Source organism: Moschus berezovskii, chromosome 9 (assembly GCF_049115385.1).
Source record: "Moschus berezovskii isolate FMDL1 chromosome 9, NW_MosBer_1.0, whole genome shotgun sequence".
Lineage (NCBI taxonomy): Eukaryota > Metazoa > Chordata > Mammalia > Artiodactyla > Moschidae > Moschus > Moschus berezovskii.
In genome coordinates, this window is record NC_142468.1 from 87,399,831 (window position 1) to 87,417,722 (window position 17,892).

The 17,892-nt window shown below is 51.0% G+C and overlaps 1 protein-coding gene and 1 long non-coding RNA gene across 5 annotated transcripts in view; one reads left to right on the forward strand and one right to left on the reverse strand.

Annotated features, from left to right (window-relative positions):
- Positions 1-1,026: 1,026 nt before the first annotated feature.
- On the reverse strand, positions 1,027-17,378 carry CILP (cartilage intermediate layer protein). Of its 3 annotated transcripts, XM_055435880.2 has the most exons (9): positions 17,009-17,378; positions 15,228-15,393; positions 12,507-12,599; positions 11,283-11,552; positions 9,629-9,811; positions 8,929-9,243; positions 8,063-8,171; positions 6,833-6,990; positions 1,030-4,620 (listed from the first exon to the last, which is right to left on the reverse strand). In XM_055435880.2, the coding sequence occupies exons 2-9, from the start codon at positions 15,286-15,288 to the stop codon at positions 2,261-2,263; spliced, it is 3,549 nt and encodes a 1,182-aa protein (XP_055291855.2). In that variant the 5' UTR covers positions 15,289-15,393; positions 17,009-17,378; the 3' UTR covers positions 1,030-2,260. The 3 variants fall into 3 exon arrangements, with proteins under 3 accessions (XP_088696039.1, XP_055291855.2, XP_055291856.2); XM_055435881.2 differs by lacking the exon at positions 11,283-11,552 and having other exon boundaries at positions 1,032-4,620; positions 17,009-17,376; XM_088839913.1 differs by lacking the exons at positions 15,228-15,393; positions 17,009-17,378 and having other exon boundaries at positions 1,027-4,620; positions 12,507-13,309.
- LOC129562581 (uncharacterized) overlaps positions 16,448-17,892 on the forward strand; it is a 96,234-nt gene continuing 94,789 nt past the window's right edge. For both annotated transcript variants that reach the window (XR_008687224.2, XR_008687223.2), the window contains exon 1: positions 16,448-16,812. This is a non-coding gene — a long non-coding RNA (uncharacterized LOC129562581). The remainder of the gene's footprint in view (positions 16,813-17,892) is intronic.

Here is a 17,892-nt window from a genome sequence, read left to right on the forward strand (position 1 = left end):
AGCTGGTGCCACTCTGTGTAGGTTTGCTTGTTTTCTTTGTTCTTTTTGGCTGCATTGAGTCTTAGTTGTGGCATGCAGGATTCTCTAGTTGTGGTGAGCAGACTTAGTTGCCCTGTGGCACGTGGGAGCTCAGTTCCCAGGCCAGAGATTGAACCCCACGTCCCCTGTACGGCAAGGCAAATTCTTAACCCCTGGACCACCTGGAAAGTCCATGTAGTATATTTTATAAACTCATGAAGACCTGTCTACTTGCACACATGGCTTTACATAGAATAGGCACTCAATATTTGATGAGCAAGAAAAAAAAAGTGGACTCCAGTAGCTGCCACTTGCTGGAGTCCATTTATTCAGGTCCTCAGTGGAGAACAGAAAGGGAAGATCAGGGGTTGGGAGCCCAGTCATCCCACTCTCCCCAGTAACCCCTTCTGATGAGTTTGCAGGAAACTGGACGATCAGGTTGAAGCCGTGAGGCAGCTGTGCTGTAGATAGCTGAGCACTGACTCCTTGGCGGGGTCAGTCAAAACCGCACCCCCGTCATCCCACCCAATGTAGTCAGTGGGAGCCACTCCCTGGGAAGGATAGCCTGGAAGTAGGTTACAGAGCAATCACAAAGCTGCGAGGACCTGGACCTGCATACACTCACTCTCAGAGGTCATGGGAGTGGGGTGCTTAGCCAGAGAAATTTCTAGTCAATTATGAACCAAACCCCTGGAAACTGGGCAGATGCTGATCCAGGAGTACAAATCCAGGCCAGAACAGAGGTGGCCAAAAAGAGGTGCACCAGGCCTGCCAGGGGATCAGGGAGAGCATTTTGTCCTGATTGTAAGCGATGCCCTCTCCTCACCCCTTGGCCTCTTTTGTAATAGATTTTGGAGAGGTTGGGAAAGAGGCAATCAGTACATCTTACTCAACCCTGGCTGTTGATGCCTCCAGGATCACTCTGGCACCATCTAGGGCCTCTGATATACTATTTTAAACCAAACACCTTTTCCAAAAAAAAAAACAAACCTGTCCATTTATTTGGACCGTCATTTTACCCAAGGGACAGAGGCTGTTACACACAACAGAGGTCTGGTGTCTGGAAAAGCTGGGCATCTTTAGAAGAGCTTGGAATGAAAAAAATAAAAAGCCCATCCTTCTGAGTGAGGCCAGCCAACCCAGCTGGAGAAGGCAGCACACTGTGGGGGTGGGGGGGTTGCCAAAGGACCACGGGGCCAGCTTGCCGGACCCTGGGCCAAACAATTGTATAAGCTCCCCAGTATTGGAAGGTATGAAAAAAAATCAGGACATGTTTTCAGCTTTGTTCAGGGGCCCAGAACATGCTTTCAACTCCAGGAATCTCTGTTCTTCTCTGCAAATGGAAAATATGATCAAAGAGAACAAACTCGACCACTAGAATATGTGCCTAGTCACCCAGCCCTGTAACTTGGGGTTAGGCAGCGCTATGCCTCATGCCACCTTGTGACCATTTTCCAGAGACCCCTCTGTCCCTCTGAGCAGTTAGCTCACTTTAATGGTTTAAAGACAGGTCAGTGACCGCAAAATCAAGTACAAAATGTGTATTTATTGACATCTGTTCTGGGCTACATTGGGCTTCTAGCAAGAACAATAGCAAATATAACAGGAAACACATTAATGTAGTTAGCAACCGAGTGCAGTTGTGGATACCAGGTGATGTTTTTTCCAGATGTGGCAGAGGAAATATGATTACCTTATATTCAACAGTGTAACACTGAACATGCACTAGAGTTCCAGATTCAGCAAAGAAATGTTAGTAACATTTCAAGTAACAATATGGTTTATTTCTTTATTTCACCACCTTTTATACGTATGAACTGTGGTGCAGGCCTTGCTTACATCCTATGGAGCCAGGCCAAGAAATATGCTTTATATTGGTTATTTGATCTTCAACGTCAGATCATCATTAGAGGTGGGCAAAACCATGCAAAAAAGAAAATGAAAGACATTTCCAGGTACGGCACTAAATGAAGAATGCCTGAAGCCACAGAGTTTGCCCATAGCCAATTTCTTGTGTTTCTTGTAGAGACAGAACAGGACAATGGGGCTTTATTTTGACATTTTAGGGGCCTCATGCCAATCAGGATCACGGGACAAAGACAATCAGTAAGTAAAGGAATGAAGAAATAAACACGCAAGTTGCACCAGAACAGATGGGCTTAAATTAACCGAGTGACAGTTTGGGCGTCAGTCCCACAGGGCTGTCACGTGAGATGGCAGGAGAAGAGAAGTACCACAAGCCTCAGTCGCTCAGAGGCTGCTGAGCAGCCTCAGGAAACCTCAGAGAGGCCACCCCTCCACGCTGGCTACCCTGACTTGCCCGCTGCCTCCTGGAGGGCACTCTTCCCCTGACAGGGCTTGCAGGGGAGGGCTGGGGCGGGGTGTTCTGGAGGTACTGGAAGGCACTCTGACGGCCCACCTGCCTCTCTACGCAGTTAAAGGTGAGGGCCACTCCCACATTGGCCTTCATGACTCTGGAGGAGCCATCAGATGTGCCATCAAAGCACCGGCCGAGCGCAATCTCCTTGGCTGTGCGAGGGTCCTGGTCAGTGACAGTGTAGATACCATAGTTGTGGCCCAGTGGGTCCAAGGGCGCCAGCATGGTGTACTCACTGGTGTCGTTGTTGACCGCCAGCGGTAGGTGGTTGACCAGGTACTCATGCAGCATAGAGTTTACACTGGCTCGTTGGCAACTGCCCTGCGGGATGACCTTCACCAGCGTGCGGTCCACACGGTCCTGGTCATAGAGCATCCCACTGCACTTGAACTCCAAACAGGCAGAGGAGACGTTGGGCTGGTCCCTGTCCCGTGTGCTCTTCACATCCCGGATTCCATACAGCTTTCCCACTGTCCGCCGGTGGGTGCCCCCCATGTTACGGGATCGCACATTTATCTCCAGTGGCCCCACAATCTTCACCTTGATGTAGCAAGCCCTGAACTCCATTGGCTTGGGCCACCATGCCAGATAGTCTTCAGTCCAGCTCATGGGGTCATCATCGTTGAAAGGGACTGTGTTATAGTCATACCGATCCCCCTCAATCTGGTAGAACCGGAAATGGGCCGCACTGGGTGGTGCATCCTCGCATGCCCGGAGGTTCTCAAATGCATAGATGGGTCCATTGCCCTCCTCAGCTAAGTTGGGCCTTGGCTTGGCCATGCTGATCTGGAAAGCCGTTTTCTTGACCCGTGGGTCCTCATGGTCTGTCCGCCGATACTTGAGCTTGTTGAGGTAGGGCTGAGGCACACCAATAGCATTTGGGTTGAATTTAGGGGAAGACTCCACTGCTTCCAGTTCTTCCCCAGCCAGGCTGGCCAAGACGTAGGCAGAGTAAGCATCGGGGGACTGGTCATCACAGAAGGCAGGCAGGCAGGCCCCATTGGGACCCGTGAGGACACTGTCAAAGCGGCCCCAGGCCCTGGGGTTGGAGGAGAAGCCAGTCCTGGGCTCCAGGTTGATCACAGAGACCACGACCCCCTGGATCTGCTCACTGGGCAAGAACCTCTCACTCCGGTAGGCCCTCACCTTGATGAAGCACCTCCTGCTTTCCGGGACATCCAGGTTAAAAAGCCTCCTCTCACGGATCTCCATGTTGCCCACCAGGAAGGTCCTGTCTTCCCTTCTGTTCCGCCTTTGGCTTTCAGGTTTGAAGTCACTTTCCTCCTCCCACAGTCCTGTGTCTGGGTTGAGTGACCAGAGTTTCATCATGGGCACATGCTCTGTCATCTTGACCTGGGTCGAGTCAAGATGAACCTTCACCTTGCCAACATTAAGGGACTCTGAGGTGGCTTCATCTCTGAAGTCCACAGAGAACATGCCATATGTCCGAAGAGGGAAAGTGTCACCCTCATCATTGATGAAGTTCAGGTCACTCTGGGCAGCAGTAGCTGTGGAAATATTCCGGGGATCCAGAAAGGTCACACTGGCCTTTACTTTTCCCATGTAGGGCTCCCCGTTCTGCCGGTAGAAACTCTTGGATGGGATCTCCAGCTCAGCCACAGGGTCTTCACCAGCCACATCCCCCAAGGGGATAATGTTGGTCTCCATGGCCTCCAAGGTGATGGGCTCTTTCCGCCGAAGCATCTTGATCTCATGGAACACGGCACTCCCCTTCTTATTGAAGGGCAGCACTTTGGTGGTATTGACAAACTTCTGCAGCCTGTCCACAAACGTGAGCACCAGCCTCTCTGTGTCCTGAGGGACGTGGAGGGTGAACGTGCCCTTGTAGCCGGTCATGCTCACACGAGTGTTCCCCATGTACACATGGCCGAAGCGCAGGGGTTCCCCGTTGTCGGCTGCGCTGACTCGGCCCCGTACGATTCTCCGAGTCTCCGTACACCGCTGGCATCTGCACTCCGTGGCCACCTTGGTGGGCAGCGTGTACCCGCTGCACTGGATCTCCCTCTCCTCTGTTTTGGAGATCCCACAGCAGTGCTCCACAGCATCTCGGCACCTGATCCCATTATCCTGCTGCCCTGCACAGGTCTTGACAGGGCAACGACCCACATCATAGTAGAAGGAGTTGGTGGCATTCTGGAAACAGTCATGGGGCAGCCGGATAAGGTAGCTCTCGGGGGTTGGGTTGCAAGGAATCTCATCAGCAGCTAAGGAGGGAAATAGTTCAGACATTAAAAGCAAGTCCTTTTCCTACACGAAGGGCACCTCAGCCTCACATCTCTGACCTCTCTGCATGCTTTCTGGTTTTCAAAGCACTGGCATGGTCCCAATTCTCACAGAACTCCCCTGAGGGAGACTGGATAGCCATTACTCATTCCATTTTATCCCTGGAGAAACAGAGTTCCTTGTGAAGACCACTACAGTAATGGTTCTCACTGGAGGGATTTTGAAAATTTGTGAGGGTGCTCTGAGTTACCACCAAAACTGGGCGTGGCTACTGGCTTATCGTGGGCGGGGCGGGCTTGCAGCTCTGTTTTCTGCAGTGCCTGGCTCTGTGTGACATAAAGAATTTTCCTGCATTCTGCTCTCACATATTCTTTAGGCATTCATGTACATGGAAAGCATGTTTAAATGATCAGAACCTGGTATTTTATACATGGTTTTACCATGCATTGAATTTTTGAAGAATGCAACTACCATATAAATCGAGCTAAGACTGTACCTTGTTTAGCTTGGTAAAATACCAAGAACTGCTTCTTGTCTCAGAAAAATCACCTCCCTACCACTGCCCAAGGAATGTGAGACAATGCCCCTCTACACGTCAGTATTTATTGTCACATTCATGGTGACTGGATTCAAGTGCAAGTGTCTGACTTCTTGGTGGATGTTCTTGTGTCATTAACACTTACATATTTAAATACATACGATTTTGCATTAAAATTATCGTTTTATATTTCCATTTTATGTCATTAGGAGCATGTTCCATATATATATCTTAAAATCACATGTAGTTATTATCTATAAATTTGACTTTAGAATAGTAAACTACTTTTTAGTCTAAAATATTAAACATTCAAAGTATTGAGAATAACTGTGACAAGCGGGGAGCGCTTGTATAATGAGCTGGAACCACGGTTGACAGGGCTCCACACCTCATCTGCCAAAGTCCAAGTGCCCCGCATCCTGTCTGTCCTGAGTTGTGTTGCTCAACTTTCTTGGCGACTGTGAAATACTCCAGAATCCCCCCAACAAATTTCCTCCTGCCTTTTGTTTGGTTCTATTTAGGTCAATTACTAAGATATCCTGCTTCCCCCTCACTTTGCAAGTACAGGTTCCTGACTGGCCTCGGTCTCTGGTCTCCCCTCCTTCAGCTCACTTCTAGAAGCCAGCTGTAGTCAGGTCACCCTTTCCTGTAAAGCCCCCTCAGTTTCCCACTTCTCTAACTTTGCTCACGCTGACCCTTGATCTGGAACGCCCCCACCTCCATACACACAGACCCTGGCCATTGTTTAACATCAGGGGTTCACAATACTGGCCAAAAACTAGAATTACTGGGGAGAACTTTTAACCCGAGTGTTCCCAGGCCACATTCCAAACCAATGAAATAAAGCTCCCTGGAGGTAAAACACAGGCATCAGCATTTTTTAAAAACTCAACAGGTGGACCTACTGTATAACACAGGAAACTCTGTCCCATGTTATGTGGCAGCCGGGATGGGGAGGGAGTTTGAGGGAGAATGGATAAATGTACATACATGGCCAAGTCCCTTCACTCTTCTCCTGAAACTACCACAACGTTGTGAATCAGCTATTTGTGCACACGTGCTAAGTCACTTCAGGAGTGTCTGACTCTTTGTGACCCTGTGGACTGTAGCCCACCAGGCTCCTCTGTCCATGGGATTCTCCAGGCAAGAATATTGAGTGGGTTGCCATGCACTCCTCCAGGGGTTCTTCCCAACCTAGGGATCGAAACTGCATCTCCTGCAACTCCTCATTGCAGGTAGATTCTTTACCACTGAGCCACCAGGGAAGCCCTAATCGGCTGTACCCCAATAAAAAATTAAAAGTTTTAAAAAAAAACAGTGCAACAGTTGATCCCAGTGGGTGGCCAAAGCTAAAAACCACTGTTTAAGCCTCAAGCAACCAGCCACAACAGTCATTCCCACCTGGAAGTTCTCTGTTTCTCATCTGTAAGTAACAGCCACAACTCCTTACCTCCTGGGTCAGCTGCATTTTTTTCTATCTCTACTGACTTGTCTCTCATTTCTCCTACCCTCCTCTGTGAGGGTAGGATCAAGGTCTGTGCCATCTTTGTGTCCCGGAATGCACAGCACTGTGCACAGCCCAGGACAGCCCAAGTTTTGACTATTCGGTTAAGCCCACTGTGGCAAGGGTTCTCCAGGGGCCCTTCCAGGCTTACCTATGACAGTCAGCTGGGCAATATGGGACTTTGCAGCCCCAGCATCGCTCTGGGCCTTGCAGAAGTACTCCCCGGCTTGGTCCCGCTGCAGATTCTTCAGCACCAGCTTGCTGTCATGCTTGTAGAGGGAGGGGTCCAACAGTGTGTTGTTATGGTACCTGCAAGGGATGGAGAGGGACAGCCTGAGGGGGCAGTGGAAGCGCTGCTGTCCTTAAGGACAGTGTCAGGAGCCAGGCAGCTGACAGACAGGTCCCTGCAGATGCCAACTCTACAACTGACTCGGCTCATTCAAGAGCACTGACTGGCCTGGGAGTCAGGGGACTTGCTTCTCAGTCTCAGCCCCACCACTGACTGGCTATGGACCCTTAGACGAATCCTTTCACCTCTGAGCTTCAACTTCCTGTTCCATTCACATTAAATAGATGCCATGATTCCTGGTTGATCCATAGAATTGTTGAGAGGGTCAAATAAGATAATGGCTGTAAAATGTTTGTGAAGGGTAAAGGACAGCCCCTGGAGACTCTAACCTTGTTTGCCTTCAGGAAATTAGGACTGGGAAACCTGATTCTGTGTCCCAAGGATATAGAGTCAGGACCCTAAAACCACAGCTGCTCTATAGGGACCCCAGCTTCAACAGGACAACAGGGCTTGCTGGTTGTCTGAATGGCCTCAACCCTGTTGGCCCCCACTTTTTAAAAAAATTTTTTAATATTTTTCATTTTTGGCTGAACCATGCTGCATGTTAGAATCTTAGTTCCCTGACAAGGGATCAAAGCTACACCCCTTGCAGTCTTAACCACTGGACCACCAGAAAAGTCCCCAGCTGGCCCCCACTTTTAAGTGCCCATTCCCTGATGATGCACCAGGGCCGTGTGTGTGTGCGTGTGTGTGTGTGTGCATGCTCAGTCATGTCCGACTCTTTGTGACCCCATGGACTGTAGCCTTCCAGGCTCTTCTGTCCATGGAATTTTCCAAGCAAGAATACTGGAGTATGTTGCCATCTCCTGCTCCAGGAGATCTTCCTGACCCAGGGATCGAACCCACATCTCTTGCATCTCCTGTACTGGCAGCAGATTCTTTCCCACTGCATCGCCTGGGAAGCCACACCAGAGCCTTGCTTGTAACTTTATTCTGCTGGTTATTGTCATGATTAATAACTCCAGACCCAGTGCAAGAAAGCACTTGTTTTCCAAGAGGAGAATCAGGCCAGATGGCTGGCAGAATACTCACCAGAAATACTTGTCTGGTTTGGGCTTCCCTGTGGCCTTGCAGCACAGGGACACGCTCTGCCCAGCTCTCCGTGCTTTTGTCTCAGGGTTCATCACGATGTACGGCGTTTCTGAGACAGGGATGAGAAATGGTGTGTGGGGTTTTTCATTGTGACAGGTTCTCCAGAGGCTTGCTCCCTCAGGTATTTTGACATGAGTTAAAATTGTACAATTTCACACACACACCCTAGACCGCTTCTAATGGTCCTAATGGAGTCCACTCCCTCCATCCACTCAGATGGGACCCGCTCCCATAGCCTCTTGGGCAGTTATCTGGGTGAGGCAGTGGTGAGCCAAGAGGACCCTGTACCAGGCAAGATTCCCAAGCATTGCCATTGAGACAGAGCTGGCTGTTTTGAATAGTGCAGTACCTTCTTTTCCGATTCCAGCAGAATTTTCTGGCTATTCTGCACTGTTTCTGAATTTCCCCAGCCTCTCTCTCTATGACCTCCAAGCCTTACACTAGGAGGCAGGAAAAGAACTTATACATCTGAGGGAGCAAGCCATGCCACTATCTGGGGGAAGAATACTCCAAGCAGAGTATGTAGCAAGTGCAAAGGCCCTGGGGCAGGACTGTGCGTGTGGAGTTGAGGAATAGATAGGAAGCCTTTGTAACTGCAGTAGTGACTCAGCGGGGCTGCTGGGGACTGTAATAGGACAGGAGAGAAGGTAAGTAATGGGTGGAGGGTGGGGAGCCAGATGATGTTGGAACTTGTGGATTTTTTAGTTTTACTCTGGACAAGCTGGGAAGCCAGCTCTGAGTACTAGAATCCTTTCATTTAAAAGTCCAGCCTTCCTCCCCAGCCCTACCCCAGAGAACTTAAGTACCTGCCCTCACAAACTCCGCCTTGATGGTGGCTGCCTTCAGTCTAGTCTTAGGCACCGTGAGACGGATAGGCACAAACTTGGTCTTTGTGATCTTCAGGATGCTTTTGCCATCGGGGCACAACCCAGGGACTCGGAACCTCCCACTGCTGTCCGTCTGGGTCAGTAGCTTAGGTGTCTTGCTCAGGAGGTAGACGGCAGCCCCTGAGGCTGGGGCACCCCCAGGGAGGGAGACAGCCCCATACAGCACGAAGTCCTGACACATGCATGCGTCACACTCAGCATTCGCCTTGCCCATGGGGCAGGTAAGGTCACAGGCTGTGGAAAAAGAGGCCACATCAGGAAGATGTGAATGGATTCTGGCCCTCCCTCAGCCATGTCCCACCTGTGGAGTCCCATATGCTCCCTCTCATCCTTAGGCCTTTGTTACCCTCCCTCAGCAGCCTGCGTAACTAATTCCTACTCATCCTTCAAGACTTAGCTCAGGACACCCCTCTAGGAAGACTTAATTGATCCCCCTAAGTGACGATAACTGACCCTGCTCTGTGCTCCCACATATCCTCTACGTCCCCCACCAGGGCACACAACTACTTGATGAGTGGATTAATGAATGAATGAACCTCAGTCTGATCCTCTGACCTATTCTAGGCTATTTCAGCCCCAGCCCCGTAACCCTTCCTGGTACCAGGAGCAGGGGTGGTACCTGAACAGGCCTGTTGCATGCAGTGCCGGCCTTCCTCGGTGGCCTCACTGCACAGTGACACCGTCTCCGCCAAGCAGGTACGTGTTCGGGTCTGGACCCCAGGGTGACCACAAGCAGCAGAACACTTGCTCCAGGAAGACCACAGACTCCAGAGGCTGTGCTCTGTGTCTCGGCGCAAGGATCCTACAAAGAAGACCAGCAGGTGGTCTGACTTCCCTCCCAAGGGGACTCCATCAGGATGTCTGACCCTGAGGCTGCTTTTTCTCAGAGACCCAGGCCTCCATTTACATCCTAGATGTCTTTGATATTTATATTTCCTGCAAGGATTTTTCCAACAGATGAACACCAAGAGACTTGAGAAAGTGATATCTCTTAATTTTCACAATGACACCACCAAATGGGGTATAGGTGCCCCTGAAAGGGACTTACTGGCCAAGCGCTGGGACTTTGATGTGCTGTCCTTGGATGTGGAGGACTGCACCATCTTTACTCTTTCCCAGTGTGAAAACACCCCCTGCTCCTGCAGAAGGGGCCCTGCGAAGTCAAGACTTGGGGCCTCAGCACCATCAAGCCCCCTCCGCCTACATTCCTCATCCTTGATCTGAGGCCTGTGCACAAGAAAACGGGGGCCTCGAACCTCACCCTGAGACATTGCCCAGCCAGGGTTCCTGATCCAGGTGACTGCCACTGCCACCTGAGCCTGCAGGGCCAGCCCGTGTGAACTGGTGGAACCCCAGGAAGGGAGGACGCACAGTCAGTAGTGGACAGGCCTGTGGCTGGCTCTGAATTACCCAGTATGGGGAGGGGAACAGAAAGAGCATGAACTCTTGGACTCTGCGAACACAGGCCTGGGTTTAAATCCCGCATTCCAATGACCAGCTGTGTTGTTCCAAGAAGTTCCCTAACCTCTCTGAACCTGGAATCACTTGTCAAAATAGAGATTCCTTATAGTCAGTTGTGAAAGTTGAGTAATGGAGATAACTAGCAGCATCTGGCACAGAGGAACTAAAATAGAAATGAAAACTTAGTGGGCATTCACCTGCATTAAGCCCTCTGCATTTATTATCTCATTTAATCCTCGTAAAAACCCCCATAAAGTGAAAGGGTTAGTCGCTCAGTCACATCTGACTCTTTGCGACCCCATGAACTGTAGCCCACCAGGCTCCTCTATCCATGGAATTCTCTAGGAGAGAATACTGGAGTGGGTGGCCATTCCCTTCTCCAGGGGATCTTCCTGACCCAGGGATTGAACCCAGGTCTCCTGAATTACAGGCAGATTCTTTACTGTCTGAGCCACCAGGGAAGCCCAAAACCCCCCATGAAGGTATATTAATACCTCTCTTCCACATGTGAGGCTCAGAGAGTTTCAGAAAATCTGCTTAATGAACACAATAGAGACAGTGGCCCCAGATTCAAAGCAGTCCAACTCCAGAGCCTGTGGTCATCCCCATCAGTAAAATGGACTGAAAGGAAACTATTCATCAACACAGAACACTGTTGGGAACGTTACGACTCTCATGAAACTAATGGGTTGTTATGGAGTTGAAGTGCGTGTATGTGTGTGACGTCCCGAGTTTCCATGGCCAGATGCAGGCCCTGCCTCCACCGTGTGAAGGCTGGTGACAAGTCGGGCGTGGGGGCTGGCCAGGCTCACCTGGAGGGCAGAGGAAGCGCACGGTGTAATTAGAGCAGTTCTGGCCAGGTCGCTGCTCCCTGTTGAGGCACCAGAAGCCCTCGAGGGGGCTGCCATGGACCACTTGGCCAGTGCTACCTGCGGGTTTCCAGTTGGTGGTTCGAGCCTCTAGCCGCAGGGGCCGGGCGCACACCCGGTCCCCATAGTAGAATTGAATGGCATCCAGCCGTTCGTAGTCACCCTGCCCACCCGGGTGGTCAATGTTAAACCAGGTCGTCCACTCCCCAGGACCTGAGAGAGAGCCAGAGAGAGCCAGGTGGGAGCCAGGTGGGAGCCAACCGGGCCCCAGAGCCCCCAGTGAGCTCACCCCCTGGGAGTCATCCTCGCTACCCCTCACCCGCCCCTCACTGGTCTCAGGCCCCATCGTGTCTCTCTGTGCCTCATTTCTAGAATCTCTTACCCTTCTGCACACCCTACTGCCAAAGATTCTCAGCAGCCTGGCTATACCATGTTAATAGCTTCCTGCCTCGTGTCTCTGCCTCCAGCTTCCCCAAACCATCCCCACCCCTCTTCAATACTACAGTCAGGGCAAGCTTTCTCCATGCAGCCTGGGCCACATCACTCCCAGCTTTAACGCCCTTAGCCAGCTATTTAGGTGCTGATGAGCTGGTTATCTCCACCCTCCTCTCTCTGCTCTCTCCCTGCCCGTCTGTGCTCTGGCCCCAGCAAGCCCTACAGCATTCCTGGGATCTATCAGGCAGCTTCATGCTTCTGAGCTGGACAGAGATGTTGGTCAAATATCCTTTTTTTTTTTTTTTTTAGTTCCCTGACCAAGGATTGAACCCAGACTCCCTGGGGGAGAAGCACCGAGTCTTAACCACTGGACTGCCAGGGAAGTCCTCAAATGCCTTTTAAAAAGTGGATTTCTATGGAAGTCCCCAAATGGCTCAGTGGGTAAAAGAATCTGCCTGCAATGCAGGAGATGTGGGTTCAGTCCCTGGGTCAGGAAGATCCCCTGGAGAAGGGAATGGCAACCCAGTCCAGTATTCTTGCCTGAAAAATCCCATGGACAAAGGAGCCTGGTGGGCTACAGTCCAAAGGATCGCAAAGAGTTGGACACAACTGAGCAAAGCATTTTGTCTATGGAACCCTGACATTGTCCCCTGACTGTAGAGATTCTCTTAACAAGCTCAGTAAAGACCAACCCCCTCACCCCCAGCAGTCCCTTCTCCAGCCACAACTCACTGTCCAGGAGGTTAGCAGGCTTGGCAAAGATGCCTGAGGTCCTCTTCCCAGGCTGGACTCTTCTTACTGACTGAGTGAGCATCATCTGCCTCCCTGAGGGCAAGGAGGAGAAGTGAGAAGCCAATACAGTTACAGGGGCCCAGCAGGGTCCTGCTTCTAGCCTCTCGGGACGTAGGGAAGCAGGGTGATGTGGGGAATGGAACATGAGCGCTGGGCGTGAGTTCAGAGTCTCACTCTGCCATTGACTGGCTGTATGATCACAAAAGCTTTATTCTTTTAAATTTGTTTCCTCATAAAATAGAGCTTTACCCTGTTTACAATAGCTAGGACATGGAAGCAACCTAGATGTCCATTGGCAGACAAATGGATAAGGAAGTTGTGGTACATATACACAATGGAATATTACTCAGCTGCAAAAAAGAACACATTTGAGTCAGTTCTAATGAGGTGGATGAAACTGGAAACTATATACAGAGTGAAGTAAGTCAGAAAGAGAAACACCGATACAGTATATTAGCACATATGCATGGAATTTAGAAGACAATAACGACCGAGCCTGTAAGCAAGACCGCAAGAGACACAGATGTAAAGAACAGACTTTTGGACTCTGTGGGAGAAGGCGAGGGCGGGATGATTTGAGAGAACAGCATTGAAACATGTAGATGACCATATGTAAAATAAATGAACAGTGCAGGTTTTCGATTAATGAAGCAGGGCACTCAAAGTCGGTGCTCTGGGACAACCCAGAGGGATGGGGTGGGGTGGGGTGGGAAGAAGAGGGAGTGGGGTTCACAATGGGGGGACAGGTGTACATCCATGGCTGATTCATGCCAATGTATGGCAAAAAGCACCACAATATTGTAAAGTAATTAGCCTCCAATTAAAATAAATTAATTTTTTTTAATAGAGCTGCACCAACAATCACTGCATTACAGGATCATGGTGTCTTTTCAGGATGATGGTGAAGGTGAAGAGACCTGGCATGCAGTGCATGCTCAGCCAATGTGGCTCTCTTTTCCCTTTTGTTCTAGAAATGGACCGTGGGATGCTGCAAGGCAGCTGGGGCTCCTCCTGTAAGATCTGAGCCCATCCTTCTTGGCAGAATGGAACCTTGGTTTCCTCATCTTGTAAAATGGAGATATTACTTCCCACTGCACATGTGGTGGTCCAGTTGGCATGAGGATTCCATAAGGAAACACAAAGTCTCTGAAGTACATGGCGATCGAGACTATGAGCCCCAGACACTGCCACTTCCTGTCTGTATTGACCTTGGGCCAGGTACTTAACTCATCTGAACCCTCATCATAAAGTAAGGATAATAATAGTCCCCATCTCAGAGGATTATAGGGATTAAATAAGCTTCATAAAATCCACTTAGAATAATGCCTAGCACAGAATGTTTGCTGAGTAAAATATTAACAACTCCATTTAGCTCAAGACCTGGACAATAGATGTCCATTTCCCTTCTCCTGGCAAAGTTTGACTTTGGGAATCCACCCTCACCCTCATAGGATCTGGCTGGAGGAGTGGTCCTTTAATTTTTTTTTTTTTTTTTTTGGCCACACCGTGCAGCCTGTGGTAGCTTAGTTCCCCAGTCAGGGATTGAGTCAGTGCCCTCTGCACTGGAAGTACGAAGTCTTAACCACTGGCCACCAGGGAAGGGCAGTCCTTGTTTTCTGACTGCAGCTGGCGGAGTCTCCCTGAGGAAGGGTATAGGGACCTTTGAGCCACAGGCAGCGAGCCTCCAGGCCCAACCCACCTGAGGCTGAGTTGGAGGCTCCAAATCAGAAAGGTGAGAGGAGAGCAGAGGCCTGCAAAAGCTTCAAAAGGCAATTAACTCTCACATGAAAGAGTCAAATTAGTATTCTCTTTGCAGCTTAACTGGGGTGATAGTAGCTCTTTTAATCAAACTAATCTGATTTCCCTTCAGGTTGCTGAATGTTAATCATCTTCATCAATAAGAGCTGTCAGGGCAGAAAGAGCAAAGCAGGAGGTGGGCACATAGAGGGTTTGGCAAGATGCTCAGACAGCCTTTGTTCCTGCATCTGCAGTCACAAAGCCTTCAGGGCTCGTAGCTCTAAGAGAGAATTCTGAGCATTTTTTGCTTTACCTGAGTATATGGCTAGAAATCAAGAAAGGAAAGGGAGGTGGGAGAGAGTATGCAGCCCGGTGCTGTGAGCGCTGATGCTCAGATGCCTCGGGGAGCCCACCGGGCAAATTCTCTCCACCTATTCCCTGGTGAACTCAGAGTCCCCATAGGATGGAGTCCAAGGACAAGGAGACCAGAAGGGGTTCTGCTGTCTCTGTGAAATTTGGCTACAGGGTCGAAATGAATTTTCATGAAACTAAAATCAGATCTCACCCTAAATCCAGATGTGAGAACTCAGGGATTCCTTTTGCTTTGGCTATCAGGAAAATCAGAACTAAATTTAGCACTCAGAGGGCAGTGGTAACCCTCTTACCTTTTTTCCTTCTTCTGAGTGACATCTTATCCCTCTCCTCATTTAAAAGATTCTGTCCTGTGAGTTTTAATATTGGGACCTATCTCAAACCCTTTAGGAAAACAAGCAGGGTATAAACTATGAATAAATAGATAAACCAGCCTCAGGTGTTAGTGGCACAGCTATGGTTTAAAGCAGGTGCAGAGTTGGATCCCAGACCAAATGTGACTTCCCTATGGCAAGTAGCAGCTTAGAAAGACAGGAGATACTTAGCCTGTACCCAATGCTGAGGTGATCTCCAGAATTAGGAAGAAGAACATGCAGGCCTTGGTCCCTGCCATCTTTCCCCGGTCCTGTGGGGAACGTGGCAGGAGCTGAGTGAGGGTTCCTTCACGGAGTTGGAGTCCCTGGAATGCAATCCCTGAGAACTTTCTCAGATCAGTGACCTGCAAAGAAACAAAGCTTGTCAGGTTCCATATCTCTGAGTTGACTCTGAGGTTCTGAGCAGAACTATTTCTTTTCTTTCTTTTAAAACAATTTTTATTCACTTATTTTTTTGGTTGCCCCTCACCACATGTGGGGTCTTAGTAACCCAACCAGGGATTGAACCCGTACCCCCTGCAATGGAAGCGTGGAGCCTTCACCACTGGACTGCCAGGGAAGTTCCCAGAACTATTTCTTGACCTATCAAAGGTGAAAGGCGGACAGAATGAAGTCTTGTGAGGATGATACCTGCCCACATTGCAAATCTGGGCAGCTTGGGCAAGGCAGAGAGTCAGAATCTCAGCTCACATGAGGCAAGCTTGGATTCAAACCCTGGGTCCAGGTGCTAGGACCCCACCTCAAGATGGGACATAAGGGACAGTTGGGGTGAGATGTTTCCTTGCCAGTGAGGGGGTGCCTGCGTTCTCCCCAAGCAGCCTCTGGATGACTCGTTAATCACTTCCAAGACCCAGGCTTGGGGACCTGTTTTGCTGCCCTTGGTGGGACTCACGTTCCTGCACAGCAGGGCTACATATTAAGGCTGGGCAGCCCCTGCCCCGACTACAGCAGCCTCTCACAGGACAGGCAAGCTGGAGGGTACAGATGCTTCAGACACACCAGCTCCATGAACACATTCCCAGATGTGCACAGGCTGCAGATGGAACACATTTCTGGCCTGCTTGGGAGTCACACAGCCAGGAGCCTGCGAAGGAGAGCGGAGGGACCCACAGGGAGAGGCCAGGGCCCCCCAGTAACTGCTGAGTGGGGGTTAGGGCCTGCAGGAACAGGAAGAGGAGTTCCCCTGTTCTCCAAGAGGCCTGGTAATAGGGCCAGGACCCAGGCTCCCGCTCAATTTTCTCTCTCCCCAGACCTCTGGCCAACCCCGATTCTGACCAGTGCCTGGAAATTCAAGAGGGATTCGCTTCAACCTCCAAAGTCCAGGGTGTGGTGAGAAAAGGGAGATTCCTCCTTTCTGGAAAAAAAGATTCAAAAACACTTAGTTGTCCCAGAAGAAGAACAGACCAAGCCCATGCTGCAGACCATCCAGCTCTAAGGCCACTAACTCCGCCACCTGTCTCTCAGCCCAGAGAACAGAGTGCAGGGTCCCCAGCTCTTGTGGGTCTCATCCCCAGCTCCCAGGCTCTGAGCCAAGGGCTGAGTGCTCCCCAGGGCCTTCACGGCCCTCATTCTGGGACTGCTCTGGGTCTGTCTGGAGCCAAGGTGGCCTGAGGCACCTTGTGGAAAAACCATTTCCCATCTGGCAGCCCATGGAAGTTTCCTCAGCATACGCTCTGCTGGTGAGGCTCCCCAATCCGCAGGTCTCAGAGTGCTCAGACAAAGAAGGCTGGCTGACGGCAGGAAAAAGGGAGAGTGCCCCAGAGGTAAGAGGCCCTGACTGGGGCCCTGTGAGGGCCCCTATCCTCATGTCGGGGAGGGAGAAGACTGGGGGCCAGCTCCAAAGAAGAAAGGCGAGTCTTGTCTGCGGGAGGTGAGGTGGCTGGTCGGGGGTGCCCCGGGGTAGCTGAGCCAGGCTGAGAGGTGCAGGGACGGGCTAAGGAGAACAAGAGCGGGGCTCACCGTGTCTTGAGCGGGACTCCTCAGCTGGGGGGTCCGAGTTTTCCTCTCTCCAGCAGGCCGGCCACAGGGCCTTATATAGCACAGCTGGAGGCTCAGCCTGTGGCAGTGTGCCAGGGGAAGCAGCCGCGAAACCAGATCTGAGCCCGAGGAAGCTCAGCCTTCTCCTCCCCTCCCCACATCCCAGCAGCTTCCAGAGGCCCGGTTTCACTTCCAGATCCTTGGGGGGAGATGCCGCAGGGCCTGGGTGAGGGCCAGGTGGGCAGCTGCCCGGGGCTCCACGGGCCAGGGCAGAGGGATGGGTGGGAGGCAGGGGCTTGGGGAGCAGCCCCGGGGAGGGGCCAAGGGGAAGAATTCTGCGTGCGGGCAGGCGGCGCTTCAGGGCTCAGGGGGTGGTATGCTCTTGCCTAAGCTTTGCCTGCTGATCCCCAACATTCCCCTGGCCCCGGCCCACCTATGCAGAGAAAGAACTTTGCTGCCCTTAGCACATACCCCGAGTTCTCTTAGGCACACGGATCACCTGGCCTCTCAACTAGGGCTGCCTTGTCTGATTGGGCAAGGCTTCTGTGGCTCTGAGGGAGCGCTCAGGGATCCTCCAAAGGGACAAGGGGCAGAGCGATTGTGGGGCTAGGAGGAGAAAAGTTCTTTCCTACCCCTTCCTGCCTTAATTTGGGTACCTGCCTATACCCAATGGATCTGAGAGGAATCTCTGCATATGGATTCTCTGAGATCGTGCCAGATGCTCATATATGTGCGAGTGTGTGTGTGCGAGAGAGAGAGAGTGTGTGTGTGTGTGAAAGTGTGTGCGTGTGAGAGTACTTTGGGTACAGGCACCCACCAGCAATGAGCAGCCGCCTTGCCCACGGGTGGCGTAAGCTGCTGCTAGT